Source organism: Heterocephalus glaber, unplaced genomic scaffold (genome assembly GCF_053883595.1).
Source record: "Heterocephalus glaber isolate CG9 unplaced genomic scaffold, H.glaber_assembly_v1.0 deba00000281, whole genome shotgun sequence".
Classification (NCBI taxonomy): Eukaryota; Metazoa; Chordata; class Mammalia; order Rodentia; family Bathyergidae; genus Heterocephalus; species Heterocephalus glaber.
In genome coordinates, this window is record NW_028258139.1 from 29,572,616 (window position 1) to 29,587,189 (window position 14,574).

The 14,574-nt window shown below is 48.1% G+C and overlaps 1 protein-coding gene across 3 annotated transcripts in view; it reads left to right on the top strand.

Annotated features, from left to right (window-relative positions):
• The window catches only part of Washc5 (WASH complex subunit 5), a 56,785-nt gene extending 43,584 nt beyond the window's left edge, over nucleotides 1-13,201 (top strand). For 2 of the 3 annotated variants that reach the window (XM_004837968.4, XM_021252153.2), the window contains exons 24-29: nucleotides 1,850-1,953; nucleotides 2,674-2,803; nucleotides 4,199-4,295; nucleotides 6,644-6,797; nucleotides 9,691-9,778; nucleotides 12,850-13,201. In XM_004837968.4, coding sequence (XP_004838025.1) covers nucleotides 1,850-1,953; nucleotides 2,674-2,803; nucleotides 4,199-4,295; nucleotides 6,644-6,797; nucleotides 9,691-9,778; nucleotides 12,850-12,906 — 630 coding nt within the window. In that variant the 3' untranslated portion in view covers nucleotides 12,907-13,201. Of the gene's footprint in view, nucleotides 1-1,849; nucleotides 1,954-2,673; nucleotides 2,804-4,198; nucleotides 4,296-6,643; nucleotides 6,798-9,690; nucleotides 9,779-9,923; nucleotides 12,797-12,849 lie in introns of those variants that run through there. The other variant, XM_021252142.2, reaches the window with a different exon arrangement.
• Nucleotides 13,202-14,574: the final 1,373 nt, after the last annotated feature.

Sequence of the window (14,574 nt, forward strand, 5' to 3'; positions counted from 1 at the left end):
CCAGTAGCTACCTGTGGCTGCTGTCCCGGACAGCACAACTCGGAAGAGTCCTGGAGAAAGAGTGCTAGACTGGTATCTAAACAGACGTATAAATGGGTGGAATGTATTTGTCCCCTGTCCCAGGCTGAGTAGTGTCTCTAGTAGCTCATTAAATCTGTTTTAGATTTCATCTCCATTTCTAGATGGATGTTTCTAAAAGAATCCTTGACATAAGAGTTAAACAAGGAATTGCATGGGCCACATGCAAACTTTGAGGGCCCTTTTTGATTGCCCTGAGAGAACTTATTTTCTTGATCGTGCCTTACTCTAATTTTTTTCTTTTCTTTTTTGAGACAGGGTCTTGCTCTATAATTCAGGCTGGCCTTGAACTCACTATGTAGCCCAGGCTGGCCTCGAACTCATTGGAATCCTCCTGCCTCAGCCTACTGAGTGCTTGGATTATAAGCATGTGCCATTTTATTCTAATTTTTAAATAATATTTTTCTGAAAATTAAAAGATTCCTTATTTATAATATAAATAGCATTTCTTGTATTGGCTTTTATTTTCTTCCCATAAACAGAATAATAGTCTTGTAAGAATAATGGTTGATGGCCGGGGATTTAGCTCAGTGGTTCTGGTGACTGCCTCAAAAGCACAAGGTCCCGAGTTCGATCTCTGGTACCAAAAAAAAAAATAGTGGTTGAAAGGAATATATTTGAGGTTATTTAATACTTACAAGAGTTACTCCATTTATCTACTTTTATTTTTTGTTTTTGTTTTTGTTTTGGTACTGCGGATCCAAGTCAGGACTTCGAGCTTGCCAGGCAGGCACTGTGCTGCTGAGCCAAATCCCCAGCCCTCCATTTATCTGCTTTATCCACTTTTAGAGAAGCCCACTCTCTTTTTCCTAACTCTGGGCCTGACAGCCATAAGGAAATACGTTTACTTCTGTCTTTCTGCTGCTTGTGTTACAGAACAGCCTCCCCTCCTCTGCCATCTCCCTGCCCCGTGCTTTGGGGATTCCCTCCTGTAGGAGAGACTAGTCAGTCACTGACAAAGAAAGTTAGAGTGTGCTGTTGACCTTGTGATGTCAGCAAGCTGCCGGAAGCATGCTCAGCTCCCACTCAAGGCTCACCGTCACTGCAGAGTCTTCTCTGTACCTCCATTGCCACCTGGGACTCACCCTGCGTGAGCCACCGTCTTCACAGGAGCCTCTGGCACAGATTTGCTCTCTTCATAGCTTGATCATTACATTTTATTATGATTTGGCTTCTGTTACTTGCTCACTTTGCTTTGCACATGTACTCATTTTACATCATTCTGAGATGGTGTCTGTAGGCCATCAGATTCCCAGAGGGCTTCGAGGCACAGACAGATTGAGAACCCTGGATTAAGGAGTCTCTGGTCAGCGAGGCCTTCTTGGAAGTTGTCACATATTTCATCCAGATAATTACCTGACCTGTAGCCGTGTGGTATGGACTGACCCACTCGCTAAGTTTGAGGCCGCAGTGGTAAAGTGGTGTCCTTCGGGCTTGCGATGAAGTAGGGCTTCTCGTAGCAGCTGCTCAGCTTGCAGAGTTTGTCCCAAAAGAAAAAAAAGTAGCTTCAAGACAGATACCTTAGATTCATGGACAACTGGAGATGAGTGGATCACTTTGTAAATCATAGCTTCGGGGCAGTTCTGAGATTGGGGTACAGCAAGCTACCCCGATGTTCCTTGAAGGCTCTCCGTCCATGGGGTAAAGCAGTCCTGGCCGTGGAGCAGGCGGGAAGTCCTTGCATCTTCCCAGAGCGCCATGGTCTTCTCCTTGGACACTTGCCGTCAGTTTGAAGCACTCTATGTCCCTCCCCTGCTCTTGCTGTTCACAGGTTGGGCAGATGCAGATTCTGAGACAACAGATTGCCAACGAATTAAATTACTCTTGTCGGTTTGACTCCAAACATCTGACAGCTGCCCTGGAAAATCTCAATAAGTAAGTGCAGGGTGTGAAGGAGGCGTCTACGGCTAGATTGCTCATCCTCCTGGCACCCCAGTTTCTTCACTTCTTTTAAGCTCTTTTGGGGAAGGGGTCTCTGAATTGTTGGGGCTCTTCTCAGAATTTCTTGGCCTCTTTCCCATGGATTTAAAAAACAATTCTGCCTTCAGAAACCCTTTCCCAAGTATTCTCTTATTTGCCCTTTTTTTTTTGCTGGATCTATGTAATCTGCCCACATATGTTGATCGCATGGCACCCCTGACACTGCGCTAGTCCTTGGCACAGATTTGGCAAACAGTGTCCACAATCCTCAGCGGACCTCGGGTCATTCCGAGGACAGTGCGAGACGAATTGACCAGGGCCAGCAGAGGCTGGGGCACAGGCAGCCCTCCCCAGCGCCTGCTCTCATTGCTGGCCTTCTGCTGAGAGCTAAACAGTGACAGGGTCAGTGCTCGTGACGAAGTGGGTGTTGAAGAGTCCAGCCAGCTCACCAGCATGTGAGTGGTGAAAGCATTTGTTTAGGCTGAGTCCAAAGGATAAAGCATTGTTGGCTCAAACTTTCCATGTCACAGCGTGCAAACTGGGAATGGGAAGGAGCAAGGCCCCGTTTTGCAGAGGAGGAAACAGCCCCAGCAGTTGGACTGTCGTCAGCCTGTGCTGATGGTCGTGTAAGCTCAGCTAATCACTCGTATTTACCGCTGGTTTTTCTGCCGATAGGGCTCTCCTGGCGGATATTGAAGCCCACTACCAGGACCCCTCCCTTCCTTACCCCAAGGAAGACAACACGCTCCTGTATGAGATCACGGCCTATCTGGAGGCAGCTGGCATTCACAACCCGCTGAATAAGGTTGGTCATCAAAGCGCAGCGGGCAGTGTGAGCTCAGCGAACCGATTCCCCGGGAATACGTGGCCCTGGGTTCTGTCAGTCGGGCTCCAGCCCCGCCCCTCGGAGCTCCCATCGCGCCCTGCCCTCAGCTCCAGCCGGCGGTGGGGCTGAGGAGCAGGTGACGTCGGTCGGAGCCCTGGGAGTCACAGTGCCCTGGCAGGCGCAGTGGTCGCTGAGCTGAGCGGCCCCACGGGTCATCCTGCCTGGAGACGCTACCCTCGCGAGGGCAGTGACCGCGTCACCCATGCGGCCTCACGCTCTGCCTGCAGTTCTGGGCTCTTCCTCGAGTACTGGTCTCGCTGGTGGCAGAACCTGCTCTGGTACTCATGAGTTGTCCTCCTGAGCACGAATGTTTAGTTTCACGCAGCAGTACTGACACCTTTGACTCAGGGTGTTACCTGAGTGCTTTCTAAAGCCTGGAAGTCAGAAGTCCTCCCGTGGTGTTTGCCTCTCCGGGTCTGGATGAAAGGCCCCACAGCCGAGCAGTCACGGGTCGTGGCAAGCAGAGGTCTGCTGGGCCTGCGCTGCCTCCCTGGAGCCCTGGAGCCCCGGGAGGGTGGGCGTGGCTGCGCCGTGTCCCTCTTATAAGTGTGGTCGTGGTTGGGAGGGAGGCCGCGGGGCGGGTCACCCAGGGAAAGCAGGCCCCACCCCCAGGACCGGCTTTGCCTCAGGCTAGTTCTGTACAGTCAGTCGCTGCTCCCTGGGCTTTTCCCTTTTCCAGCCTCTCCTGCCCTCCCTCTTCTCTCTTCTCCTTCCTCAGCTCCCACCTTGGTCCTTCCCTTCAGCTCCACCTTCTTGAGGGCTGTGTGTGTGTGTGTGTGTGTGTGTGTGTGTGTGTGTGTGTGTGCACATGCGCACTGGGGATTGAACTCAGCCTTCCTACTGAGCCAAATCCTCAGAACTGGCATTATTTTGAGACAGGATCTCTCTTAGTCTCTATGTTGTCAAACCTGTGGTCCTCCTGCCTCAGCCTCCCAGAGTGCTGGGATTACAGGCGTGCACCACCGCGCCCTGCCCCGACTCCTCTGATGTTGCTGTCCCCTCCCACTCTTGCTCCTCCCCCATTTTCTCCTTTCCCTTCCTCTAACGGCATTAACAAGATTCAGGGGGAAGACAGTACTCATCTCTCAGCAAAATGCTTCTTTTCAGAAGGGCTAAACTGAGCCATAAGCTTTTCCATTTGGATGAACTGGGGTTAAATAGAACTCTGGAGGCAGTTAATCAATGGAACCATCTGAGTTTCAGGTAGAATGAAGAGCAAACTGAAATGCATCAAAGCTTGTCATTGGGAAATATATTCTGTGTTGTTGTATAATAAGAAGAAACCATCAGTTTTTCTTACCTTTCTCTTTCCAGATTTACATAACAACCAAACGCTTGCCCTACTTCCCAGTCGTCAACTTTGTGTTTCTGATTGCTCAGTTGCCAAAACTTCAGTACAACAAAAGTCTAGGTACTGTATATTTATTCTTTACAATACGGAGTAGTGGCGGGGATTAATGTTCAGATGTGAGGTCTTCTTCTCTTAGTAAATGCATCTAAGAAATCCATGTCTTTGTGCCTCTAATGTGTGACGCCCCTTGGTGAAATGTAGACAGTGAATTAAAAATCAGCCAAGTTGGACCAGGATTTAGCTCAGTGGCTCTGCCACCTGCCTCACAAGTGCAAGGTCCCGAGTTCGATTCCTGGTACCAAAAAAAAATCAGCCAACTATAGCCCTCTTTCTAAGGGTTAAATACCCAACTTGTGGAGTGTATGAGGGGTCTTTCCTCTCATTTAGTGTTTGAGCAGGCTATTGTGGTGTGAAAGAAGCTTCTTTTGGTTAATGTTCTGTTCTCTTGACAAGTGCCCTGTGCGTCCCATGTAGGGGGAACTGTGATATGAATAGTGGCAACAGTTAAGGAGATGAGACCAAAACACACAAAAAACAACAAGAAACGACACTGAAAAAGGAGATAAGATCAGTCCCTGAGTATCTTTTAATGCACATATGGTTGCATGTTGAGCTGTTTGCTATAAATAATGGGTACCCAAAGCTTTCAGTATATCTGTCCCAGATATAGCTATAGTTTTCTGTCAATGATGAGTTTATTTTGAACATTTTTATAATTACTTAATAGATTCCTGTGTCTCCAAGCTTTGTATCCAACCAAGCAGAAATGTTTGAGATGATAGTTTGGGTTTTCTTTTTTTTTGGTACTGGGGATCGAACTCAGGTCCTTGCGCTTTCAGGACAGGCGGTGGAACCACTGAGCTAAATCCCCAACCCAAGAAATGTTTAAATCCACCATAGTGTTTATAGTTAATTTAAAAAGCACTCTAAGAGCATTTCTGAAAATGACACTATGTTATTTTTTCTTAAGCAAAGATTCGAAAATGTATTTCTTCCTTAAAGTATTTCCTTTCCTAGTTCATAAGCTTTTTAGGGTAAAAATGTAGCCTCTTTCATATTTTTATTCTCTCATACAAAAATCTGTGTTGATTGTAGACGGTTCTCCTGGGAGCGTGCCCGGAAGTGCTGCGGTGGGTGGGAGGGCGCAGTGTGGGTCCCCGCTTCTCCATTGGTCCCGCGCGTGCACGCGCGGCTCTGGGCAAGCAGCTGCGGACCTCACAGAGCGCACCTCCGTGCCGGGTCAGAATCCACCTGAAGGACGCCCGGGACTGGTATAAAGTGCATCTCAGGCTGAGGCATCTTCCTCTCGCTCGCTGCTCCTTGTGTTGCTGCTAAGTGAGAATATTTTCTCACAGACTGGATTTTCTGTTCACTTTCTTAGTGGTGACTTTCACGGGTAGTTTTTAATGTTGATGACACCCAAAATGCCTAGTGGCTTTCCTCATAACTATACCCCCGTGTCCTGTACGTGAAAGCTTTGTCCACTCCAGGTCACAAAGACATTCTCCTTGGTATTCTTCTACGAGTTTTGAGATTTTAGCCTCACATTGAGGTCAAGGGTCTGTCTGGCGTTATTTCTTGTCTACAGTGTGAGATGGGTCAAGGTTCATTTTTCCTTGTAGGTTATCCAATTGCAGTACTGTGTGTTGAAAAGATTTGTCTTTCTCTGCTAAATTGTTTAATATAGTAGTGGAAATTCACGAGACCATATGAGACTGGGAATATTTCCAGGCTCTGTGTTGTGTTCCATTCGAGTCTTTGTTGAGCTTATACCAATGCTGTCTCCATACTGTGCCTTTGTAAAGAGCCTTGAAAACAGGCAGCGTAAGCCTTCCACCTTCTCAGCAGTGTTTCCCTCCAGGCCCTGTTTCCAGTGCCGCCACCAGGCAGAAACAGCACAAAGCCAGCTAGGGCACCAGCTCACGCCATAGATGTCTTCCCCACCTGCTTTGACTTTGGCATCTTCCACAACATTCAAATCTGTGTTTAAAGATCCTTAAAAATACTTCATGCAGGATTTCAGGTGTTCTCGCAGCAATTCGGTAGGGGGGCGGCCTGGCGGGTCATGCCACCATTAACAGACGTCAGCTGTAGGTGCTGTAATCCTCATTTACATTTCCTGCTCCTTAACGTTTTCACAGTAGCACACATTAGTTTTGCAGTCAAAAGAAAGAGCAGTGGAACTAACGGCAAGTAGTGCCCTCGTTACTGTTCTGCATCCTTGAGACCATTGGCATGGCCCCCCGCCACTGTGGCCAGTGCAGGCACGGTCCCGAGTTGTCCTTCCCTCTGGGTGTCATCCACCCAAGCCGACGCGGGCGCCATACACTTTGACATCTGTGAGATTAATATGAACCAAGCTGCCAGAGCAGGCCTTCACCCGGTCCGTCTGTGTGCCCTTCTTCCAGGGATGGTCTGCCGCAAGCCTGCTGACCCCGTGGACTGGCCGCCTCTCGTCCTGGGCCTGCTCACTCTGCTGAAGCAGTTTCATTCCCGGTACACCGAGCAGTTCCTGGCCCTGATCGGCCAGTTTATCCGCTCCACAGTGGAGCAGTGCACAAGGTATGGAGGGTGAGCGTGGTGTCCCAAGTGGGACCTGGCCCTGCCTGCCAAATCCTGCCTCTCCCAAGCAGAGCCAGGCACTGGCTGCTCTCCTCCCCACCCCCCCCGTCATCATCTCCATGCAGCAGGTCGGGTGCATCTCCCTGTCTGGAGCCATCACGGATGTGCCCGACCTCGCGCACTGTGCAGGGAGGGACCCGCATGTGAACTGGCAGGGTCCCATGAATGATTCGGGCCGCGCTCGGGCCTCAGTGAGACGCTGCTGAGCCACTGCGCTGAGCTGTCCCCTCCCCTTAGAGGGGTCCCAGACGCGTCAGTGTCAGAGCCTGGGCAGTGGAACAGCAATGATGTGAAAGTTGTATTTGATACAAATGTGTAGGCCTCGAATCCCTTCTAGATCTTTTCCCTCCTCCCTAATTGTAGAAAAGGAAAAAAAATGAGAGTAAACTTTCAGGACCTCACCAAACACTACTGACTTTGGAAGTTGTAAGTGATCTGAGGGGCGTTCGCCTGCTGCCTGCAGGTGTGGTCAGCCCCCAGACATCTGCTGCAGGTACCGTCCTCCGGTAGCCACACGCTGCCTCTCAAGGCCATGCGCTGCACTGCACTGCTAAAACGTGAGCATTCCTGACTGTGACGCATGGAGACCCATGTCTGGGAATGTCACACACTGGGTTTTTGCCACCCTTGAAATTACAGATATTTACAGTTGCCTCCCTCAGTGATGTCACTTCCGGGTTTTGGTGTGAACTGTTGCTTGGCCCCCCCCCTTTTTTTTTTTTAATATATATATTAATTGGTACATTTTAGGTATAAAATACATTTACATTTATCATTGGCTGTTTGTACTAGAACATGATGCATCTTAGTTTTTATTTTTTCTCCCATTACCTGTGTGCCCTTCACCCCCTCCACCCTTCCCTATCTACACAGAGTTTGATTCCATTTTTTTTTTTCTCATAATTTTTCCTTTCCCTTCTTCCCTTTCCCCTTTCCCTTCCACCATCCCCAAACCCTTGGACCTTTTCTTATTTCAAATTATCAATTATTCATTTTAATCATTTTCATCCTTATTTACACTTTCAGTTTCTCACACTGGAGAAACTATTCAGTATTTACACGTGTGTCCTATTTATTTCACTTAAGAGTATGGCCTCAATATGCATCCATTTAGCTATAAATGTCTCTAGTTTCTCATTCTTTATGGCTGAGTAGTACTCCATTTTATAAAAAAACCACATCTTCTTTATCCAGTTTCCAGTCGATGGGCATTTGTTGGCCCCTTTCTTTAGATAAGCCGCTTCCACCTGTCCTGGCTGCAGTCACAGGGAAGTTGCGACCAGGCCAGGGACCTCCTCTGGGGTTTATGTTGCTCATCCTAAGATGTGGCTTCCCAAGGTGGCGAGGTTGCAGTGCAGTCTTTGCATTTGTTGTACATCTTAGAGACTCCCATGAGCTGCAGTGAGGCCTGGTTTTCCACAAGTCAGGTAATGAATTCAACAAATGTTTTTCTAGGATATATGGTCAGACTTGCTTCAAAAAGCAGATTTTTGAACAGTTGAATAATAGAAGAGATCTCAATGGGATAGGAAACTGTCAAAAATGAAACTGCAGTAATAATCATAGAGTGAGGTCATTTGGAAAGCAGAGCAAGGGGCCCTTGCAAGCTCCGCACATCCGAGGTGACCGGCACACGTTTGGCTGTCCTCAACCGCAGTTTCCTGTCTGTCCTGCATTGGCAGGTCCCTCTTCCTCCCTGATGACTGTAAAGGTTTAAGTGTGGAGTCCTGCCTGGTGGTACAGGCCTGTAGTCCAAGCACTCTGGAAGGCTGAGGCAGGAAGTTTGCAAGTTCAAGTCTAGCCTGGGCAACCTAGGGAGACCTTGTCTCAAAATAAAAAATGAAAAAAGTGCAGGGGCTGAAACTCTGGAAAAAGACCAGGGCCAATTTCCAGCACTGCCAAAAACCCATAATAAGAGTAGCTGTGTCCAGCATGTTGCAGGCAGCCCTGAGGGTACTGAGTGGGGAGCAGGAGCACAGCTGTAGGTCAAGGCTTCTGATTTAGCAAAGAAGAGGAACCTAAGGAACCTGGGGGTACGGACACACACGCACGCGCGCGCACACCCGATGCACCTTAGTCTTGCCCTGAGCGAGCAAGCCCAGCCCCGCCAACCCTTGGGGGTCGGCAGAGTGTGACCTTTTCCAGGTGCGGCCACTCTTAACCTTTGCAAAAGCGAAGGTCATCTGGGAAAAAGATGAGTATTCAGCACTGCAGGGCTTGCTCTTCATGAGTAAATGGCAGCTGGTCCACAGGCTGGAAGTAGGTCTGGCACCGAGAGATTCCCTGGGGTAGAAACCAGAAAGGGTGTGTGCCCTGCGGGAAGCTGGGACAGTGCTGGTGTTAGAGCGGAGAGCGAGTGCATGAGGTCCCACGTGGAGCTGCTCAGATACCCAGCCTCCCCGATCCTGGACTTAGGAAGATGCAGCGAGACCGGGCGCTCAAAGCACTGTGCTCTAGAGAGGAAGCCGGCACAGACCTGCAAGGGGAGAGGCTTGGAGAAAGACCCTGTGTGAAGAGAACACAGAAGAAGGTTCCGTGCCCGGGCCTGTCGGGGCAGAAGTGCCCGAGAGCCAGGCCTGGGGAATGTTTGCACTCAGGGAAGTGGTGGGGCCTGCAGGGCCACTGTCACCCAGAGAGAACTTCGGGCCTTGTCCTCCAGGGTGAGTTCCCGAAGCTGTGGGAGCAGGATAATAGCTTGGTAAGAGCCAGGAGGTGCCCTGTGGATTTGTTTTTTGGCTGCATTTTGGCAATCTAAGGCACGTTTAGTCTTAGTTATTTTAGCTGCAGCTATCGCGCCAAGCAGTGAGCTGATCCCGGTCCCTCTGTGTCACAGCCAGAAGATTCCTGAGATGCCTGCGGATGTCGTGGGTGCCCTTCTGTTCCTGGAGGACTATGTCCGGTACACCAGGCTCCCCAGGAGGGTAAGCCGCAGGGAGGGCAGTGGGGAACACCCCAGGAGCTTCGCATGTGGGTGTAACGGTGGCAGCCAGGACCTAGCAGTGAGGCCAGAAGGGCATAGACGGCAGCCTCTGAGCCCTGCCCCCGCTCTCTTCTCAACGTCCCCAGTGACAGGGGAGCCCGCTTCCGGCCTCGACTCCCTCTGCGGTGCCCTCCTTCTGCCAGCACTCGGGAGACCCACAAGCCGGACACTCGGAGGCCAGGGGATTCCTGACTGGCCAGGGGGAGAAATGACCTCTGCTTTGTTCTTTGTCTCCACCATGACTGGTGCCCAGGGTGTCTGTTAAGTTCATGCTGCGGTGAAAGCTATATCCGGTCGTTGCTTCCTAAAATGCGAGACTGCTTTTTCCCTCTAACAAATTCCTTTCCTTCCTCAGTATTAGCCCCACTTGATGCAAAAATATAGACTGAACAGATCCTGAAGTCATTTCACATTTTAAAACACAAGTAGAGTAGGAATTGAAGATGCTTTTCTAAATAACAAAAGCCAAAGATGATTTCTTAAAAATTAACTGGCAGTGTTGTACTTAGTGAAGTGACAGTGCATTTTTACTAACGTCAGGACTGTGAAAGTGATATGCAGATACTGTTTCTCCTGCTACTTGTGTTGCACAAGGTGCAAGATAAAGAAATAAAACCAAAATACAGTGAATATTGGGACGACAACAATTTGTATATTTATTGAGAATGTAATTGTCTTCCTTGAATACCTATTAGAATCATGTGACAAGGTGTTTAACAAATGAGCTCAGGAAACAGACAAAATTACAGAATAAATATATCAATAATCAAAATAAAATGTGGAAAAGGTCTCATTCACCGAACTGACAAGTATATAACACGGTTGGGAATAACCTTTACAAGGAATCTAAAGACAAATTTAGGGGAAAACTAACATTTTGGAAGTTCTTGCTTCTGAGCGAGGAGACTTGAACATTACAGAGATGCCAGTCCTTTGAGTTTAGGCATTTACTGTAGTTAGAATCAGAGCCTGACTGTGGTTGTCATCACCGAGATTGAGTGCAGGCCCTTGCACGTGGAAGGCACGTACACCTGCAGTCCTCCTTAATTTTATTTTGAGACAGGGTCTCAAACTTGCCACCCTCCTGTCTCAGCCTCCCACATACCAAGGATTACAGGCCCATCCCACCTGCCTGCTTCAGATAAGGTTTGTAACTTAAATTTTTTTTTTAATTTCACAGAACTTGGATTATAAAGGACTATTTTTTTTAGAAAAATTTAAAACATATTAAAAGGTATTGTAAAGCTATAGAAATCAATATAAGTGCCGGGGATTTAGCTCAGTGGTTTCACCACCTGCTGCGTAAGCGTGAGGACCCGAGTTCGATCCCCGGTACCAAAATAAATAAATAAATAAATCGACATAGTATGGTATTAGTATAAAATTCAGTAGTAGGATCATTGGAGAAAATTGTGTAGCCTGCACATAAACCTAGAAATATGCATACAGTTGTATTACGGAATACTAACATCTCAAATTGAGGGAGAAAGGGAATCGCAGTCAATAGTGCTAGGACATTTAGTTCATCCTGGGGTTGAAAATAGTAAATTAGGGGCCAGGGATTTAGCTCAGTGGTTCTGCTGCCTGCCTCCCAAGCACAGGGTCCCAAGTTTGATCCCCAGTACCAATAAAAAAAAGAAAATAGCAAATTAGTCCCTTCACATTTTTCTTGTTACCAAGATAATTATAGGTAAACAATTATTGTGACATACGAAGCAAATAAATTATTAGAAATTTTAGACAAATATGTATTCTTTTTTTCTTTTTCTTTGGTACCGGGGATCAAACTCGGGTCCTTACGCTTGCAAGGCAAGCGGCGGAACCACTGAGCTAAATCCCTGGCCCCTAAATATGTATCAGTTTTTAAAACAAAGGAGAAAAACGATAAAGGAAAAGATTTGATGTCTAGTTAAATGACAAATGAATTGTCAGATGTCTCTTAGCTAAGATCAAACAAAAATCAGAACAAAAGACTGATTTCCTTTTCTACATTTGCAATTCCAAATCAATAAGAAAAAGATTACCAATCCAGTAGAGGGAAAAGTAACTGAAGGATGTTAACAAGCAGTTTGTAGAAAAAGAAACCCTAATGGGATCAACCCTCGGAAAATGCTGTGCTCACTGGTATCCTAGGGGCATGGACCAAGGTAACAGAAGCTGCTGTTTCGGCCTCAGGCTGGTGGGCAGTAGGCATGAGGCTTCTCAGGTACCGTGGGGGTAGGAATTGGCTTGATCTGTTTTAAAACTCTGACAATGTCTGTACCAAGCCAGCACTTCCTCTGCTAGGAGTTGACCCACTGGCTGTATGTGCAAAGCTGACCCAGACAGGTGTGAGGACATTGATTTGGTGGCGGTAAAGAGCAAGGCGGATTGTATGGCCCCAACTCTTGAGTGTGCAAACTGGAAGACTTCAGATTTAATTATGCATTCCTTTTCTCAAGGAGATGAAAATTAGAGATTTTATGTTTCCTCATCTGCATTTCCTAAGTTTCCTCTAACAGGAGCTACCTATATAATCAGAAACTGAACTCTGGTCTTTAAAGCAGCCCTGGAAGCCATCTAGTCCCCATCCCACCCCACCCAGCCGTGCCAGGCTTCTCAGGGTCCCCGCGACAGTGAAGGAGTGCGTGGCTTGGGTGACCTTCCTGCTCGTCCGTGGCCTCAGTTTCCCTTAGTTCCCACTGCCCCTAGCCAGACACCCCGGTCTCCCCCAGTCCACTCAGTTACTAAAGGATGTGGTGTGACCAGCGATGAATGGAGCCCTGCCCTGGCCGGCGCGTGGTGCTGACAGGTCAGAGCGCCCTTGGAAGCGGCGTGCATGACTGTAGAGCCCAGAAGTGAGATACCAGGCCTGGGCCACCAGAACCAGCAGCTGTGCCGGGTGGGCCACTGCTGTGAGTCTCACTTGCCCCGAGCCCACTCACTCCAAAGGATAGCTTGTTTTTTTTTAACTTTCATATGAAAATTTTTAATTTTCTCAACACTATGAATAATGAAACTCTCTTGTTTCAGGTTGCTGAAGCACACGTGCCTAATTTCATTCTTGATGAGTTCAGAACAGTCCTGTAACTTTTCTTCTACTTTACAATGAAAGGATTGTCCTTGAATCTTCCCACCATCACTAAAATGGATTTGGAAAAGAAACTCAGCTGCTCACCTAACTGCATTTTCCCCTCCATTGTGGGTAACATCAGTCTGAGGAAGGTGTATTTCCCGGTACTGGTCATGTGTAGAAGCAGAACACATTTTTGTACAGCCTCTTATAAATGCTGAATGTAATTGTGACGTATAAACCCATTTAGTTTTGAGTTCTAAAAAACTATTTGTGCAGCTCCAAATTTTCAGTAAAATTGTATTGCCAGTACCCAAGTTGTCCATGTGCATGTTTATAATTCCAGCACTCTAGGAGGCTGAAGCAGGAGGATCCCAAGTTTGGGTAACTTACTGACTTAGCAAGACTCTGTCTCGAAATAAGAAATAAAATGGCTGGGGGGCCTGGGATTTAGCTCAGTGGCACCATGCCTGCCTTGCAAGTGCAAGGTCCTGAGTTCACTCACTGGTACAAAAAAATAAATGGCTGGGGATGTAGCTCAGTCCAAAGGCCCTGGGTTCAGTCCCCAGTATCGCCTAGTAAAAGTATATGCACTGTGTACAAACCTTGCTTGGAAGGCTGCAGCACACTCAGCCCACCACGAGAGCTGGTCGGCACAGGGGAGCAGTGGGTAGTGACTGTACTGTCCGCAGCCCGCATGGTGCAGAAGCTCTGGTGTCCATCTGCTCAGTCCTGTACCCTGGGGTGCAGGAGCCAGCAGCTCCTTGACTCCCTCACTTCCGCTACAGCCCGAGCCCCATCCCAGTGCCCACAACCATATCCATAAGCTTTCTGCTAGGGCCGGGGATTTAGCTCAGTGGTTCTGCTGCCTGCCTTGCAAGCGTGAGGTCCAGAGTTCGATCCCCGGTACCAAAAACCCCCAAAAACTACTTCCATAAGCTTTTTCTAGTAAGCATTTAACTCCCTCAGAATCCTGACTTCTATAGGAAAATTGCTACAAAAGGGAGCTACAGTGGCAACTTGGGACATCAACAGTTTAGTAGATGAACTAGGAAGAAGTTTTTGCTCTGACCCTGTGGCTAGCCATGTCCTCTGATGAGAGGAACAAACAGAACTAAAATGGTAAAGTCTGGTTCACAAACATCACCCAGGGCCCGTGCGCCCGGGATGTGGCATCCAGCCTGTGGGCTGCTGGACAGTGGTGGAACCTTCAGACGCAAGGCTCAGAGGAAGGCAATTGGGTCACTGCAGGTTGCCCTGGAAAGGGGGTGTTGGGACCGTGGCCCCATCCTGCCCCTTCCTTTGCTTCTCAGCTACCCTAAGGTAAGCAGACCTCTGCCATGTCTCCTGCCAGTGTACTGTTGCTATCAGCCCAAATGACCATATTGAAACCCCTCACACCGTGAGCCACAATAAATCTAAGATGATTATCCCAGGTATTTAGTCAGAGCAGTGAAAGCTGAGTAGCTCACAAAACCCAGAGCCTAAAAGTGCTGGACAATCATTTATCAAGTTGCCGAGGAAGAAGCACCGTTTATAGTCAGGGGACAAACTTGGTTCTACCAATAGCTAAACCTTGCTCCAGGCCAGCCTGTTTTGGTCATGTGTAAAATTTGGGCTGAGTGATTTTTCAGGTTCCTTCAGTTTTCTGATTTTAAAAGTTGTTTCTTTTTGTCAGAAGGCCC